The following is a 15,501-nucleotide window of genomic DNA, read 5'->3' on the forward strand; positions in this document are numbered from 1 at the left end:
CGAAGCATAATTACAAAGAAAAAAAAAGTTATCCAAATACATTCCGACAATGCGTTTTGGAACTTGTTTGGACATATACAGAAAGTTCATACATGATTTGCCTAAAGCTGGACATTTTTTCCAGTTATTTTGGCATTTGCCTCACTAAGCAAGTACTCTTCAGAAAGCTTATGGACCAAACACGGATTTTAAAGTAGTTTCAATTAGGAGTATAAACCTTTGGTCTGGAGCTTGTATATGCAGTATTTCTGAACATCATTGCCAGAATAATTCTGACAATTTAATAAATCAAAAACTATAACCCAAAGGTGGAAAAAGGATCACTGACATGACGGGGAGAAAGGCCCAATATGGAAAAAAAAAAAAAAAAAAGACTGGAAGTTCTGGATCTTATATGAAAAGCTTTGAAGTTTACAAATTTCATCTACATATATATATATATATAAAAATAAGATTAAGATTGATTGTGCATAAGATGTACAGACAAAGGCAACCACTTATGTTATATATATATATATTCCTGCTTGTGCTAAGAATGTCTGTACTATTTACCAAAAAGGAGAAAAAGTATATACATAGAAAAGATGCCTCACCGTTCTGACATTAGAGCATAATGGCTTGAGAGTTCTCACTAAGGAGGTTAAAGAGTTTTCTCAGGATTTCAGTCATCTGACACAAATATCCTCAAACAAATTTGTGCTTCTGTCTTGAACTCTATAAAACTATTTGATTTGAAAAAAATCGATGAGGATATTTCATTTTGAGGCTTGTTGGTCTGAGGGACATGAAACGCAGCTGGTGGGAAACAGTAAAGAGTCTGACTTGATATCTCTTCCTAGACTGAACTTGTGCTGACCTGTCTTTCACTGCAGCAGGGGTAAGGCTCTATCTGTGGGGTCAGACATTAGTGTAATGCCATTTCCTTTCTGAGGAAATAGGATTTCACAGTGATTTCTCATTTAAGATTCTTTCCTCAGTTGTCCATCCCTGAACCCTAAACACCACAGGCATCTACATACAAGACTGAAATAAAAAGTTCTGCCTCAGTTCTAAAAATTAGCATTGGAGAACTCCTCTCCAGACCAACATCTCCTAGAAGTTGCATTTCTGCTGAAACATAACCCATTCAACCCCCCCACACACTGTCCAACTTTATCCTCCAGCATCTTTCTCCACTTTCTTTAATAGCTATTTCCATTGAGCTGGTGAAGGTCCACCTGCATCATGCTGATGCCACTGCTGGCTAACCTAGCAAGGCTTTCCGCAGATAGGGTTTCCATGGTAACAATGGTGTGCTGGTCATTGTTTGAGCCGGCTCCTCCGCTCGTTTCCGTTCCTGCCGATGGAGAGGCGTCGTCGGCCGGCACGGAGATGCTGTTGCTGCTAACGGGTGCCTTCTTGTTCGAGTGGGTCTTGATGTGCTTGGAAAGGTGGTCACTGCGCATGAAGCGTTTGGGACACTCAGGGCATGCAAATTTTTTCTCCCCTTTAAAAAGAAACATGATTTTATTAGAATACTTTGTTCAAATAAAATACAGAATGTATCTGCATTCAAACACAGCTTGGAAATTGGAAAAACCCATACCTGTATGAGTCCTCTTATGGCGCTGAAGCTCATCTGAACGTGTGAATCGTTTGCCACAGAAAGACCAGTTGCAGACGAAGGGACGCTCCCCTGTGTGCCAACGAAGATGGGCTCTAAGGTGGGAGGTCTTGCCATAAATCTTCCCACAGCCGCTAATGTGACAGATGTGCTGCTTCTTCTTATTTGGGTCCCTGGATGAAACCACAATAAAAGATTTTAGTTGATACCTTTACTAGAGGTTTCGCTTAACTGTGTTACAGAAAACAGGCTGCATTAACAAACAGCTTTCTATCATGATCTTTATCCTGAGAAAAAATGAGACTGAACTGAATAACCATCTGCATAAAATCTAGCAAAATCATAGACAGCTGATAACACAAGATAATAGATTAGGTTTTTGGCAATGTATATAGTTTTAAAGGTCACAACCAATTTAATTCTTATAGTTGCAATCTTTGTTTACAAAGTAGAAAAATAAATCTGTCATCAAGCTCTAAAAAGTTTAATCCTTAAAAAGAAATATAACTATGCATGTGTTAAGTGAATATGCTTTAATAAGTGGTGGACTCTGTATTCTAGAAACCATTAAAAGTCTAGAAATAATCTTAATATGTTTGTGGGAACAAAAACCTCCAAATTCGTTCCAGTGGGCCAATAAGACTAGCTGTTCACAGGCTGTTGACCTTTCCTGAATCTATATATATTATGTCCAGGTTGGCCACTAGATGTCGCCAAATACAGCAGGCTGATCATATGGGGAAATCTAGGGTTGTGAATTAATTTTTTTTTTTTTTTTATCTTACTAAATTCTAAGTTACACAAAACAATCAGAATAAACTAAAAGAAGAATCCTCCTTTAAAACATATCACTGCCCTATGAACCCATTCAGACAGCAGTTATAGCTGCTGTAGTGACATACCGCGGCTCTCCATCTTTGCACATGGGGCAGGTACAGGCTTCTCTCCGATTTCGGCGTCCCTGAGGTTGTGGGCTCAAATCCTCGTCTTCCATGACTGCATTGTCATCCAAACCTTCACCTGTCTGCAATACCTGGTCTCCTGTATGGACGCATAAGAAATTATTCAAGTAAAGGTTTAGGACCAAAATCCATTAAAACAATAATTATTAGTCTTAAATTCCTCAAGTATTTTACTAAATATTCAGCTATTTAAAAAATTTACAACCCATCCCTGTTTTGACCTGAATTTTACAAGCTATTAGTAGGTATAACTCATATCTGATATCCAGCAGTCATTCCCTAACATCTTTTTGAGTCTCTCATTCATTATTCCCTTAACTTAAAAAAAAATGTATCTGCTTGTATGTCAACAGGAGCCATTTTCTAAGCTAAATCAACTAGATACTGGAAAACTTAAAACCCAATGGTGGTAAAAATGAACTCATGTTCTAACAGTGCAGTTGAGCCCAAACCACGACTAGTGTGTAAATGGAAACGGACGTTATGCCAACAGCCACAGTGTGGTTTAGTTTCAGGTAACAACCAATGGCTAAACCTGTCCAACCAGATTTGATCATGAAATCAGGAAATGCAGAGGCTGTTTTCATAACATTTCTGAGTTGTTTTTCTTAGATTACAATGTATAAATATGTTAACTTGGAAAAGGACATTATCTGAAAGAAAATAGTTGTAAAGGAACTTCTGTAACTCAAACCGTTGATATTGACTAACCTGTTGTGCTGGTGATGGGGATTGAAACTCCCTGCAGCTGATGCATCTGCAGCCCGGTGCTCCCAAGTGTGTTTAGATTGATGGTTTGGAGGCTTGGGATCTGCACTGTGTTGACAGCAGCCGCCTGACCCTGGCCTAGCTGAGGCAGAGACTGCACTGGGGCCAGTGTTATCTGTGTCCCCGTCGGACTCTGGATCTGAATGGTTTGCCAGCTCACCTGCCCATTGGGGCCCACAGTGCGCAAGAGGATGGGGCCCGTGTTTGGCATGATTTGTAAATTCTGAAGCCCTTCTTGAGTGAGTGTTGGAGCTGCAAACACAGCCTGACCGCCTGCAGTGCTGGCCTGGATGGTCTGCAGAGCTGTTCCACCCTGGATGAGCTGCTGAGGCTGGATTAGAATTTGTTGAGGCTGCTGTCCGTCTCTGTTGTCTGTCTGAATCGGGATGTTCTGCTGAAACGTGCCCGTCACTGACCCGTTACTCTTCTGTGTCTGGGTGACGCCGTACGAGGACGAGGTCTGTGTTGTGGCGGTTGATGCGGTGCTCATGTAACTCCCCCCACTGTTAGAGGATGCTGGCTGCTGCGATTGCTGTTGTTGTCCAAGCTGATTGCCTCCAGAATCCGCGCCACCATTAGCATCTCCACCTGCTGCGCCAGTACTAACAGGCAACAATGTGATGTTTCCATTCAGGGACAATGGCATATTTGCCAGAAACTGTGGCTGGTTTTGCAAAACACTGTTGCCTAAGCTGATATTTTGTATGGGGATTGCTCCCTGAAGGACGCTGGGCATGGTTATGATGTTTCCTGCTGCACCGGCTCTGTTGGTTGCAGCTATGATCTGCTGGCCGTTGGGAGAGGACACGATCTGAAACTGCTGTCCTTGTGCTGCTGCAGCAGATGCAGCGGGGTCCTGCTGAGCATGTGCAAAATGTAGCTGCTGGCCATCTACTGTCTGAAACTGGGGTATAACCTGGTACTGTATATTAGGCATCACACCTGAGATAGTGGTAAGCAACTGTTGACCTGGCATTGATGGAGCCTGAGCTACTACATACTGCTGTTGCTGCTGACCCTGAGTATTTGCAGCTGCTGATGATGTTGACAGCACCTGCCTGCTCTTGCAATTATCCCCCCCTGACGAATCAGTGGTGATGGTGTTGGAGGCTGAAGATGAGTGGACATTGAGAGGAACGACCTGCCAACCGTTGGCAGTGGAGGTGAAGACACCCTGGTTTATCTCCAGCTGCTGCTGATTCTGTTGTTGCTCAGCTGAGGAGTCGTTCTCTCCAGGGGTGTCAATTCGACTACACGTGGCGGCCAACAATGCCAGAGGAGATGGCTGCTGCGAGTCCTGGGAGTAAAATAAAGAAATGATACTATGATTAAACAGAAACATACACTACTATTCAAAAATTCTGGATCGCTTAAAAAAACAAAAACAGTAATACGATTAATTCGACGGAAGAGCACGTTAGGGTTGGAAATTAAGATGCTGTTAGAAATCAGAAATGCTCTCTTAAAATGTTGCTTATAGGAAAAAAACAAAAACAAAAATCTGATTAAATAGCAGATGCAAAACCTTGGCAATTCAAGTTGTCAGCCTTTTAGGCTAAACAGATGACATCTCACTCCATACCTCCAGATGAATCTTCGGCATAGCATATGCATGGCATAGGTGAAAACCATTCCTTATAGTCCGAACAGATGATCAACAACTTCAGGAAGGTTGATCTTGCCATGGCATACCCAAAGTTGGTCCTCCTCAAGGACCGCTGCCCTGCTGGTTTTAGAGGTCTCCTCGCTCCAGCACAGTTGTTTTTAATTGAAAGCTGATTAACAGGCTTTTTCTCAATTGCAATCATCATAACCCACTGTGGTGAAGCAGGGAAACATTTAAGACCTGCAGGACAGCGGCCCTGGAGGACCGACTCTGGGTCAATAAAAATGTACATTTTCACCCCAGACAATAAAGCTACATCTACCATGCTTGTTCTGTAACATTCTGGTGTTTGGTGCTTCTCTATTGCCTTTTTTAATTGACCAGTGTTAAATACAGCCTAATCAATGTATTTTTACCATGAAAACCAGCGGTAATATTTTCTACGTTAATGCAGGAAAGGGTGTTTTGTGGTTACCAAATAGTGCACATATCAAGTCAGAGACTGTGAGGTGGCTTTTTTCTTTAACTATACCATCCTGGATAATATTCATTCCTACACAGCTGCAAGGATGCATCCCTTTCTTGAACAAAAGCAGTAGGCAGGATTTAACTGTCTCTGAATGAAATAAATTATTTGAGGTTGGCATTATGCAAGCAATCCCAGATTTAGCTAAATAAATATGCAGAAGCATAAAACATACACTTTATTAATGTAACAAGTATTTCACATGTTCTGGTGAAGGTAGTATTGGTAAAAATAGGGTGATCTGTTTTTAAACAAATCACTTGGTGAGGGGATTTCAGATTACCACCATAATGACAGGTTTTGTGTGGGAATTGATGCATTATTATGATTTCTACGTTACAATGCAGTCATTCTGATGGAGTTCTTCAGAGTGAAAACATGGGGGGCTGAGTTTGGGAGGGACCACATTTCTTTTAGGAGCGGCGGCGGGCTCAGCTTCCCCTCCCCCCAAACCCACCCATCGCCCTCCCACACTTTATCCTGCCCTATAAACTAGCACACTCCCAAAGCCACCCCCTCCGAGGCCAGCCAAATGGGCCGAACGAAACGCACAAGAAGTGCCCGGGGAAGACGGGAACACCCCGTGTGGGCGAACTCTACCTGCCCATTCCCCACCCCGGTGACATGTGCTCCGGGGAGGAAAATCAACATCCCAGACACACACGGGTCAACAGAAATCACGCCGACAATACACACAAAACATCAATGTTACAATGGAGCCGGTTTGTGTGACAGGTTAACCTACTTGTGAATTTGTGTTTCGCTTTTGACTGAATCCTCCTCCACTCTCCACAGCGGCCATTTCACCCTGCTGCTGATCTGCGGAAGAAGAGTTGGAAGATCGCCGACTTCTTAAGCAACAAAGACACTCACTAACATTTCCTCACAAAGTATAAACTCACCCACATACAAACGCTTTACTAAGTGTTGTAAATGTGAAGAAATTAAACCAATAAAATCGACGTCAGTGTCTGTTGACCGCAGGCTAGCTGATTAGCTTAGTAATGTGTTGAAAACTCGCTAAGCATTAGCTAAAGTCACCGATACAGCTTCAGTTGCTCAGGAAAAAATACAATAAGTTGTTTGAATCAAAATAAAAGCGTTAAATTAATACATGAAAAGCACATCGCACAGAAAATTACCTTCTTTATATAAATGTTTATTATCAAACAAGTCGCGTTTGACTATAGTTTCGTACTTCTAAACTGCTTCTTACGTCCGATCGATAACGAAACGGTGTCGTGTTAAATCTGAATTAAATATGGCAAACTGACCTTACTTCATACTGTTAACATAAAACTAGCCTCCTATATAGGTCCCCGAGTTTTTAAAAGTTCACTTACTGCTCATAATTTGAAGACGGGAGGAGTTTCTTAGCTCTTTTTTCGGCTTGAGAACTTTTCACAACTTCACACTAACTTAACGTCTCCCTCCCCTCTCTTGGAAGGAGGAACAAAGGTGCGTTCGATTTAAGTACCGGTGTAGTCCGTTAGAAGAAAAAACTTAAATCAATTCAAAACATTACACCTACAAAAATCATGTATTATGTGTGATATAGACTTCAACAGATTTGTCAACTTGTGTAAAACAAAACAAACAAAAAAAAATCGTTTAAAAACAGCTCTCTGGACAATTTCATTTTTTTGAGTGCAAAATAGTAATATATATAAAACAGTAATATAAACATATGGCTGTAAATTTACAGTTCTAATATTTTCTGTTATTTATTTATTTTTTTTAAACAACGTTTAAGTAAGGGTTTTAATTTCAAGAGCCAAACTTTAATGGGACAGTGATATCATTAAAAGCACTTAAATTAATCCATAAAAAAAAAAAAATACATAATGCATTCATCTGCTAAAATCAAATAGCATTTCACACTCCTACTTATTGTATTAAGAGGCCATATGGATAAATGGGAAAACAGTGGTGGGACCTCTGAGGAATAGCTAGCAGATCACATTCCATAAGATATGTTATAAGCACTAAATGCAGATATTAGGCATACTATCAATAATGCATTTATGTTTTTTTATGTGAGATATGCAGCCGTTTTGCTTTTCGTGAAGCTGTAAATCAGATTAACTTAAACAGCTCTACTTAATTTGTATTTTAAATTTACTTTCGCGCTCTCACTAATTTTAAAACAAGCGCACCTCGCTATGACGTCCTTTGAAATGACAGCTTCTCTATCCAATTACTGTAAATGGTACCGCCTATAAAACCCAACCAGCCACGAGATTTAGAGAAAAGCTGTTAAATGGGCGTGGACAAAAGTTAGGTTGCGCTCCTGAACATGATTGACGTTTGGTTATCTGTTTTTCGCATAAAAAGCGTCTGCGAAAAACAGATAACCAAACGTCAATGACGCTTAGTAAATACAGATAACTTCCATTTATGATGAAAGTCGATCTTATGAAACAATAAAGTATTTTCTGCAGGGGTTCATCTGCAGCCTTGAACAAGGAGGAGGGGAGAAAGGAGGGCGGATTGGGGGTTTGAGTCTTGCCTCCGTGGCTGCTGGCCACTCCCTGGCTGAGGCCGGTTGCTCGGCTGGCGGGAGGAGCTGAAACGCCATCATCATCCTCACACACACACACACTGCCTGCAACCGCGCTGGGAGTGGAAAGTTGTCCTGTGGTGGGAGGGCTTTTATCACAGTAAGGGGGCTGTCAATGAAGCAGCACATGTGCCCATGTAAACACCACAGAGGGTGGAGTGAATCCAAAATAGACCCACCCCAGTCTGAAATCACTTAGCGGCACTAAAAATGGTTTCATATCCCAGCAGCTCTCTTAATCATCATTCTAACACATTTCCTCATGCCATTAACTCATCTGACATAGAAAAAGTATTTCAAACATTGTAGAGAAAAATTAGAAAGTAGGTCTCATAGACATGTAGTATAAAACAATAGATACAGATCAATTGATGCTTGACAAGTTTGTTCAAACACTTTATTCAATGATCTTTACAAACAAGGACTATAAAATTATATAAAAAAATAAATGGTGGTGTCAAAAGTACACACATTTTTTACTTAAGTAGAAGTATAGATACTGCAGTTTAAAAACACTCTGGTAAAAGTTGAAGTATCAACTTGACCTCTTTACTCAAGTAAAAGTGAAAAGGTACGTGCTCCAAAAACTACTTAAAGTATAAAGTAAACTTTAAAAAACAGCCAGATGCCGCTATATGAATTGAAAGCTCAATTTTTCGACTATTTCGAAAATTCTTTGAGATAGGATGAGGGATGAGGATGAGGGAGGTCTTGTTGGTCTCCATCTCCTGATACGCTCTCGCCTGTGTCCGACCTTTCGGCATCTTTATCTGAATCCTACATTGTAGCATGGTATAGAAACAATTCACATTTGCAGTTTGAAGAACACCTGCTTGCTTCTGATGATTTCCTTTGGTGTCAGCACAAATTATACGAATAGCTCACCAATGAGTGTTTGTGTTATATCAGGGATCCCCAACCTCGGTCCTCGATGCCCACTGTCCTGCAGGTTTTAGAGGTTTCCTTTCTCCAGCACAGCTGATTTTAATTGAAAGCTGATTAACAGGCTTTTGGGCTACTGCAATCATTATAATCAGCTGTGCTAAAGCAGGGAAACCTCTAAAACCTGCAGGACAGCGGGCCTCGAAGACCAAGGTTGGGGATGCCTGTGTTATATGACTCATCCAATTACACTAGATATGGATGGCGCCAATGATCTGCATTGGATGGCGCACATGACGTGAAATAGATATTTATAAACATTAAACCGAAGCCAAGAGTAACGAGTAATGTTAGTTTTAAAAATGTAAGGAATAGAAAGTACAGATACTTGTTTGAAAATATAATGAGTAGAAGTCAGAAGTAGGAAGAAAAATAAGTAATGGAGTAAACTATAGATACCTAAAAAGTGTACTTAAGTACAGTAACGAAGTATATGTACTTTGTTATTTGACACCTCTGATTAAGTTACAAAAAAAAACAATATGAAAGGGAGCTACAGGGTGGCACAGATTGACTTAGACTTAGACAACTTGTATTGTCATTTGTATACACAGAGTGTATATAAAACTAAATTTCATTTAGTACAGCTTTCAGTCAGTAAATGAACATTTACATTCCTTAAATTGCAGCAGTAATCAAATGTAAACAGTGTGAGAGAAAAAACAAAGTGTAACAAATGCATTGATATGGAAGTTGAGAGCATTAACATATATGATGCACATATGCAGTATTTTTGGTTATGTGTTATCAGTATGATGCGGTTAGTGATTAGTGAGGTGGCGTTTAAAGTCCAGGTGAGGGTGTCTGTGATGTTCACCCACAGGAATTTGGAGTGCTGACCACCTCTACAGCTGAGCTGTTGATGACCAGTGGAACGTGGTTAGGCCGGTTCTTCCTGAAGTCCAAGATGATCTCCTTCGTCTTCTCCCCATTCAGGACCAGGTTTTTATCTTTGCACCAGTCCACCAGCTGCTCCACCTCCTCTCTGTAGTACTGTAGCATTGTAGCACTGTTGCTTCACAGAAGGAAGGTCCTAGATTTGATTCCTGGTCTGGGGGAAGTTTGCTCTCCCCTCTGCATGGGCTCTCTCTGGGGCATTGGTGACTCTAAAATGTTCTTAGGTGTATGTTGCATGGTTGTATGATGAACTGTACAAGGGACGCCCGGATGATCCAGTGTATTTTATGGGGCCACAGAACAAAAGAATAATGCAAACAAAAAAAATAAATGCATGAAAGAAACAGGGCAAGAACGCACCATTTAGTATATTTAGTCGGCCACAAAGCTAAAGTTGCAGTCTCCTGATCTAACAGATGAAAACTGTGATCCTATCTTATGACTGAAGCTTAAAGATATGCAACTTTACAATTATTGTTGAAGTAATTTGTTAAGTTGAAATATTAAATTGTTGAGAGAATGAAACCAGTTAGTCTTTTCTATCAGTGCATGTCATCATAAGAAATTTTTGCGCTTAATTAACCAGAAGATTATGCCGATTTGCCAAAAGAATAAGTATGTTTGCTCTTCAAAATAAGATAATTAGTTATTATGCAGTTGAAATAATTTAATGGTTTTTCTATTTCAAATGTAAATCCACTTACTATGTTGGCATATATCTGAAATCAAGGAAAAAATCACTTTTTCAAGAAGAAAATTATGCATATTTGGATTTTTGCAGTGTATGTTTTCAGTGCAGGGGTCATAACAGGGACCATGACCTGTTCTACGGGGGCACTAGCGGGGTCTGTTGGCCCCTGTCTAGAACCGCCCATGCGTATGTCTCCATGTTGCCCTGCGTTGGACTGTTCCCCAACCTTTTGCCCATAGACTGTTGCCTTTTCATTTAAGAAAATGTTTAAAATATGTATTCTTTAATAGCTATTTATTACATTTGTAGTGTTAACTTCAAAATCTTATTGGTGAAGAAGGAACCTGTAAGTGACAAAGTCTCATCAAAGAAAATAAGATGTAGAGGGTAACTTTTCAGTCTTGTTATGCTGCAGAAGACAGCCTCTTTGGGGTATTCTGTCTGAACTTGATATCTGAATTTAAGTTAAGCAGAACAAATCTTGCAGTCAAAATCCCTCAGAAGGAATCATCCAAGAGACTGAGTGCAAAGAGCACTAGAATGACTTAGTAGAGGAGACTTAAAAGAGCGAGGTGGATTATGAATCCTTTTAAAGGGTGACCTTATGGATTAGCAGGTGTGCAAGGAGGCCCTAAAGAACCATGCGAGCAGATCATTTAGAGATCATGTACATCAGAAACATCCACCAAATGGACTCATGGCATTAGCCATCTATTTCTTGAAGCAAAAATCTGATCAAGTCAGATAAGAAACTTTTCAAGTTGTTATCAGCTGTTTATAACATAACAGGTTGAAATTGTTATATAGGGTTTACTATAGCCTATATAATAATTGAACACCAAAGTAATTAAGAGTCTTAAATAATTGCTAAATGTTCAAATCTGCAAAATAAAATTATGCATGGTGCATATGCAGGGCTGCCAACTTCTCACCAAACCTTGGGGTGAGAATTGTAAATAGTTTGGGCAGGAAACATTGTCAGAGGTCAGGTGCAGCTATAGGTTGTAGGTTTTCAGAGGATCTAACAGAAACAAAGTGGCAAAATGTAGAATTTGTATTGCACAGTAAATGTTACTGAGTAACAATAAGTTGTCTGTAGCTCCCATAATATACATTATCTTCTACATTTTGGTGATTTTTAGAGAACTGAAGTAAAGCAGAATGGGCCGTCCTGAAATACTTGCATCTTAAATATACTTAAAACTGAGAATTTCACAACGTTGTTTAATAATTCTTCTCTGCAGTTCAAGTAAATTAAACAATGAGGAACTACCAGCACTGATACAGGAACCAGCGTAATCGAAACCTGTGCAAACTACACTGTGTATGATTATTTGGTAATAGGCTAAGGATTAAAAAGCTTCATTCATTATGTTATTAGTTTTTGTTACAATTGACAAAACGGCTGAACAATTCAGACCTCCTAGGAGGCTGTAGATTTTAGAAAAACTCACCATGACAGGAGACAGCACTTCTCTGGATGTTTCAGTTTGGAAGGTGTGATGGAAATTAAGTTTTTAAACATATTCAATGGATCAAAATAAAGATAAATGAATAAGAAAAGTAACAATAAAAAGAAAAACATCCCTGTGGATTTATCGTCTATCAATCCAGGATAAATGAGCTGGTCTTTTGAAAAATAAAATGCAATGGTTCTTTTTTTCTTTTTGTGGAGCTCTATGGGTTTGAGATGCAAACCTGAAGCTTTAAGAATTAAAATATTTCTGTTGGTTTAATTACTCCCAAATTCCAACTGGAGATTATTAAACTACACTGAAAAAAAAATGATGCAAATGCTTTTGGCATTTACTTTATCATATTTAGTTACTTTAACACAATAGTTTTATGTCCAACCCATGAAACAAATGTGTTAAAATAACTAACCAGGTTGATTAACCCTGCTGAAAAATAAATGTGCTAAGTGTACTAAAATTTAGCATACTTTTGTGTACTTGAAGGCACACTAATCATTACTATACTTTAAGTGTGTTTATGATTAGTTAACTTGAAGGATGCTATTTTGGAACAACTAATTTTGTACTAAATATATTTTAATTGTAATTAAATTGTGGACAAGCTCAACTTGAAGTGTATTTAGTGTACTTTGATGTGCTAAAGTGGAACAACTTAAAGTATATTTTGTATACTTTAAGTATATGAGTTTATATGTACTAATATATGCTTAATTAGTCAAATTAAAGTGCACTATGGTTGTATTATAACTACATTAAAAATGATTTGTTAGTGTCTTAAAAATATATAAGCTTTATACTTTTAATATACTCTTACTGTGGTAATAATATGCTTAATTATACTGTTGGCTTATTCCAATTACTAAAAAAGCATACTTTGCAGTTAATAGTAAATATACTTTATCATTACATTGCTATACTACTTTCTACCTTGCACATTCTTGCAAATGTATTAACAGTATACTAAATGCTGAAAGACTTGTGGATATACTTCCGTGCAGATGAAAAAATATACTTTAATGTATTTGAAACATGTCCAAATTATAGTACATTACAAATAATATAACTTGTACTATCTCAGAATGTATAAACATTTACATATCGACGTTAACCATTTTCATTATAAAACTTACAACACATTTTCAAATATTGGTACTTTAGTACACTTTGTAGAAATATGTCAATTTCAGGCAGCAGACCTAAACATTACAAATAAACTTTAAAGAACGCAGAGGAATACTGAACAATGAAAAACAACATTCCTTATTATTGCACCCCTAAACCCTCGCACCATACAAAAACACGCCCACCACACATTATTTTCCTTTTTTTGGCTGAACTGCTCATTGTTACATTTTCGTCTGATGGCCGTGCGCACATCAGAGACACTTGTCTACGGAAACTCCAGAAGAACAGCGTCTGTTAACCAAACAGAGAGATACTGTAAATTCATAGTATTTTTGAGCAGTACATCAGAAAAGTCTGACAAATTGTATCAGTATGATATACCAGGGTCCATAAGTGCACCAGAAAAAAAAATTGTCCATTTCAGTTGAATTTAAATAAATCTGATGCATCAAGTGGTTTTATCAGATCTGATCAAAAAAATTAAACAAAGTAACAACAAAAATTGTCAGAGATCTCAGAAAAGAAAAAAATTATGAATCCGCAGAAAGAAAGGGAAGAAAAATCCTTAAGTTTCCTTGTTTTTCCTACCACCCTCCAGGGAACCGGATGGCATTCACATTGGGAACATTCTGCATCAACATCTCTGGTGGAGTCTAGTCCAGTCCATACAATGAACCGCTCAGCTGTAACAGCAGATTCTGCAACTATGTAAAAAAAAAAACAGCCTGCACACAAATGTGCAGAGCAATTACTTCAATTGGAAAATAAATCATGTAATCACCATAATATAAATTGGTTTTTACCACATTTATACAGACAAAAATATAAAGTAAAATTATCAATTTACATGTGGTTCACTGTCTAAGAAATCATTATGGTCAGTAGTCAATACTTGTATCTGGAAAAAACAATCCAGGACACCTATGAAGGGTTAATTTTACGTTAACCCCTTGTGGGGGTTTTACAGCAACATCACACAAGATGTAGCTAGCTTGAAAGTGCATTTTCTTTTTTAGAAGAGCACATGGGGGGTGTGTTAGCCTCCTTCTCACTGTGCTAATGCATTCAATAAATCAAAAGAGCTAGTAAAATTACATATATTACAAAACATTATATCCTGACTGGTTTTACATCTCAAAAAATATATATATTTCATTCACAGGTTCATGTGAACTCACCAGGATATTCTTCAACACAATAATACAGCAAATCTTCCTGCTCAACCGATTACATCTCCTGTTTCTACAATACAAATATAATAATCAAAATCGCGTTTTATACAGATATCTTAAGATTTCAAAACCAAATGGGAATGTTTTGAAAGTTACCTCTCTCCATGCAGACCAAGGCCTTAAAAGAAAAGCACGCTAGCTCTGAGCAGGGAGGAGCCGTGACTAACTGCTGTGCAGGTGTGGTGCATTCAAAGTCTATGGGAATTCTGATATCAGTACTGAACCAAAAACTCCCCAAGACTAAAATTCTTGGGGAGCTACTACTTTACAGACATCAAGGCCAAACAACCTCCACATATCACTCCTATATGCATGAAGTGCTGTCAGCGACTTTTAAATATGTGCACTCACCAATTGGTCTTGTTTGCAGTAGCCCTGCTTTGATCCATTAAACAATACTAATGAAATGTTCTTTTTTGAACACTTGAGACAATTGTAATGTGTTAAGTTTATTTCTTTTGCATTTGGCCAGTATTAACTTTTCTGTTGCAATGTGGGTTATGCTATTTGTTAGATCATAATGTAGCACTGCACCAGCTTTAAACCACTTGCTTTTCAGCAGAACACACATTTTTGTGCACCTGTACTTTTGAAGTGAACATTTAGTGTTTTGTTCAATGTGGTTTTGTGTGTAAGATGTATTGTATCATATTTCTTTTTCAAAACTTATTAAACATTACATAACAACTGCAATAATTGCTATCTGTGTACTTTACACACAGCACAAAATTGCATAATAGGGTTTAAGTGCATTTTTGTAGTTATACTATTGAACACTTTCCAAAAGAATTACCTGAAGTACAAGCGTATATAACTTCACTTCATAATTAGATTCAAATGTAACTTAAAATGCACTCAAACTTAATATTACAGTGTCGATATTAAAATGTGTACTTTTAAAATATGCTTTCAATGTACGTTACAATGACAACTTTGAGCATACAATTTAAAATATAGCAAAAATATATGTAAAAACAAATTTAAAATAAGTACACTTTAGAAATTACACATAACTTTCACTTAAAGTATACTTTTTTAATAATATATTTCTATAAAGTGTAACATAGTGTAATTATGTTAAAGTGTGTTAAAAGTATTAGCATGAAAGCGTAAT

General features: G+C 38.1%; 1 protein-coding gene and 1 long non-coding RNA gene across 2 annotated transcripts; both read right to left on the reverse strand.

The window, feature by feature from the left end:
* Positions 1-436: 436 nt before the first annotated feature.
* sp1 (sp1 transcription factor) lies at positions 437-6,911 on the reverse strand. The gene is made up of 6 exons (XM_038294753.1): positions 6,809-6,911; positions 6,211-6,284; positions 3,277-4,630; positions 2,506-2,644; positions 1,586-1,776; positions 437-1,486 (listed from the first exon to the last, which is right to left on the reverse strand). Exons 1-6 carry the CDS (start codon positions 6,813-6,815, stop codon positions 1,182-1,184), a joined length of 2,070 nt encoding a protein of 689 aa, XP_038150681.1. The 5' UTR covers positions 6,816-6,911; the 3' UTR covers positions 437-1,181.
* Positions 6,912-13,352: 6,441 nt separating this feature from the next.
* LOC119786256 lies at positions 13,353-15,249 on the reverse strand. The gene is made up of 4 exons (XR_005281163.1): positions 14,484-15,249; positions 14,334-14,397; positions 13,744-13,880; positions 13,353-13,446 (listed from the first exon to the last, which is right to left on the reverse strand). It is a non-coding gene; the product is annotated as an uncharacterized LOC119786256 (long non-coding RNA).
* Between the last annotated feature and the right edge of the window lie 252 nt (positions 15,250-15,501).

Source organism: Cyprinodon tularosa, unplaced genomic scaffold (genome assembly GCF_016077235.1).
Source record: "Cyprinodon tularosa strain WSP-4 unplaced genomic scaffold, ASM1607723v1 ctg10, whole genome shotgun sequence".
NCBI classification, from domain to species: Eukaryota; Metazoa; Chordata; class Actinopteri; order Cyprinodontiformes; family Cyprinodontidae; genus Cyprinodon; species Cyprinodon tularosa.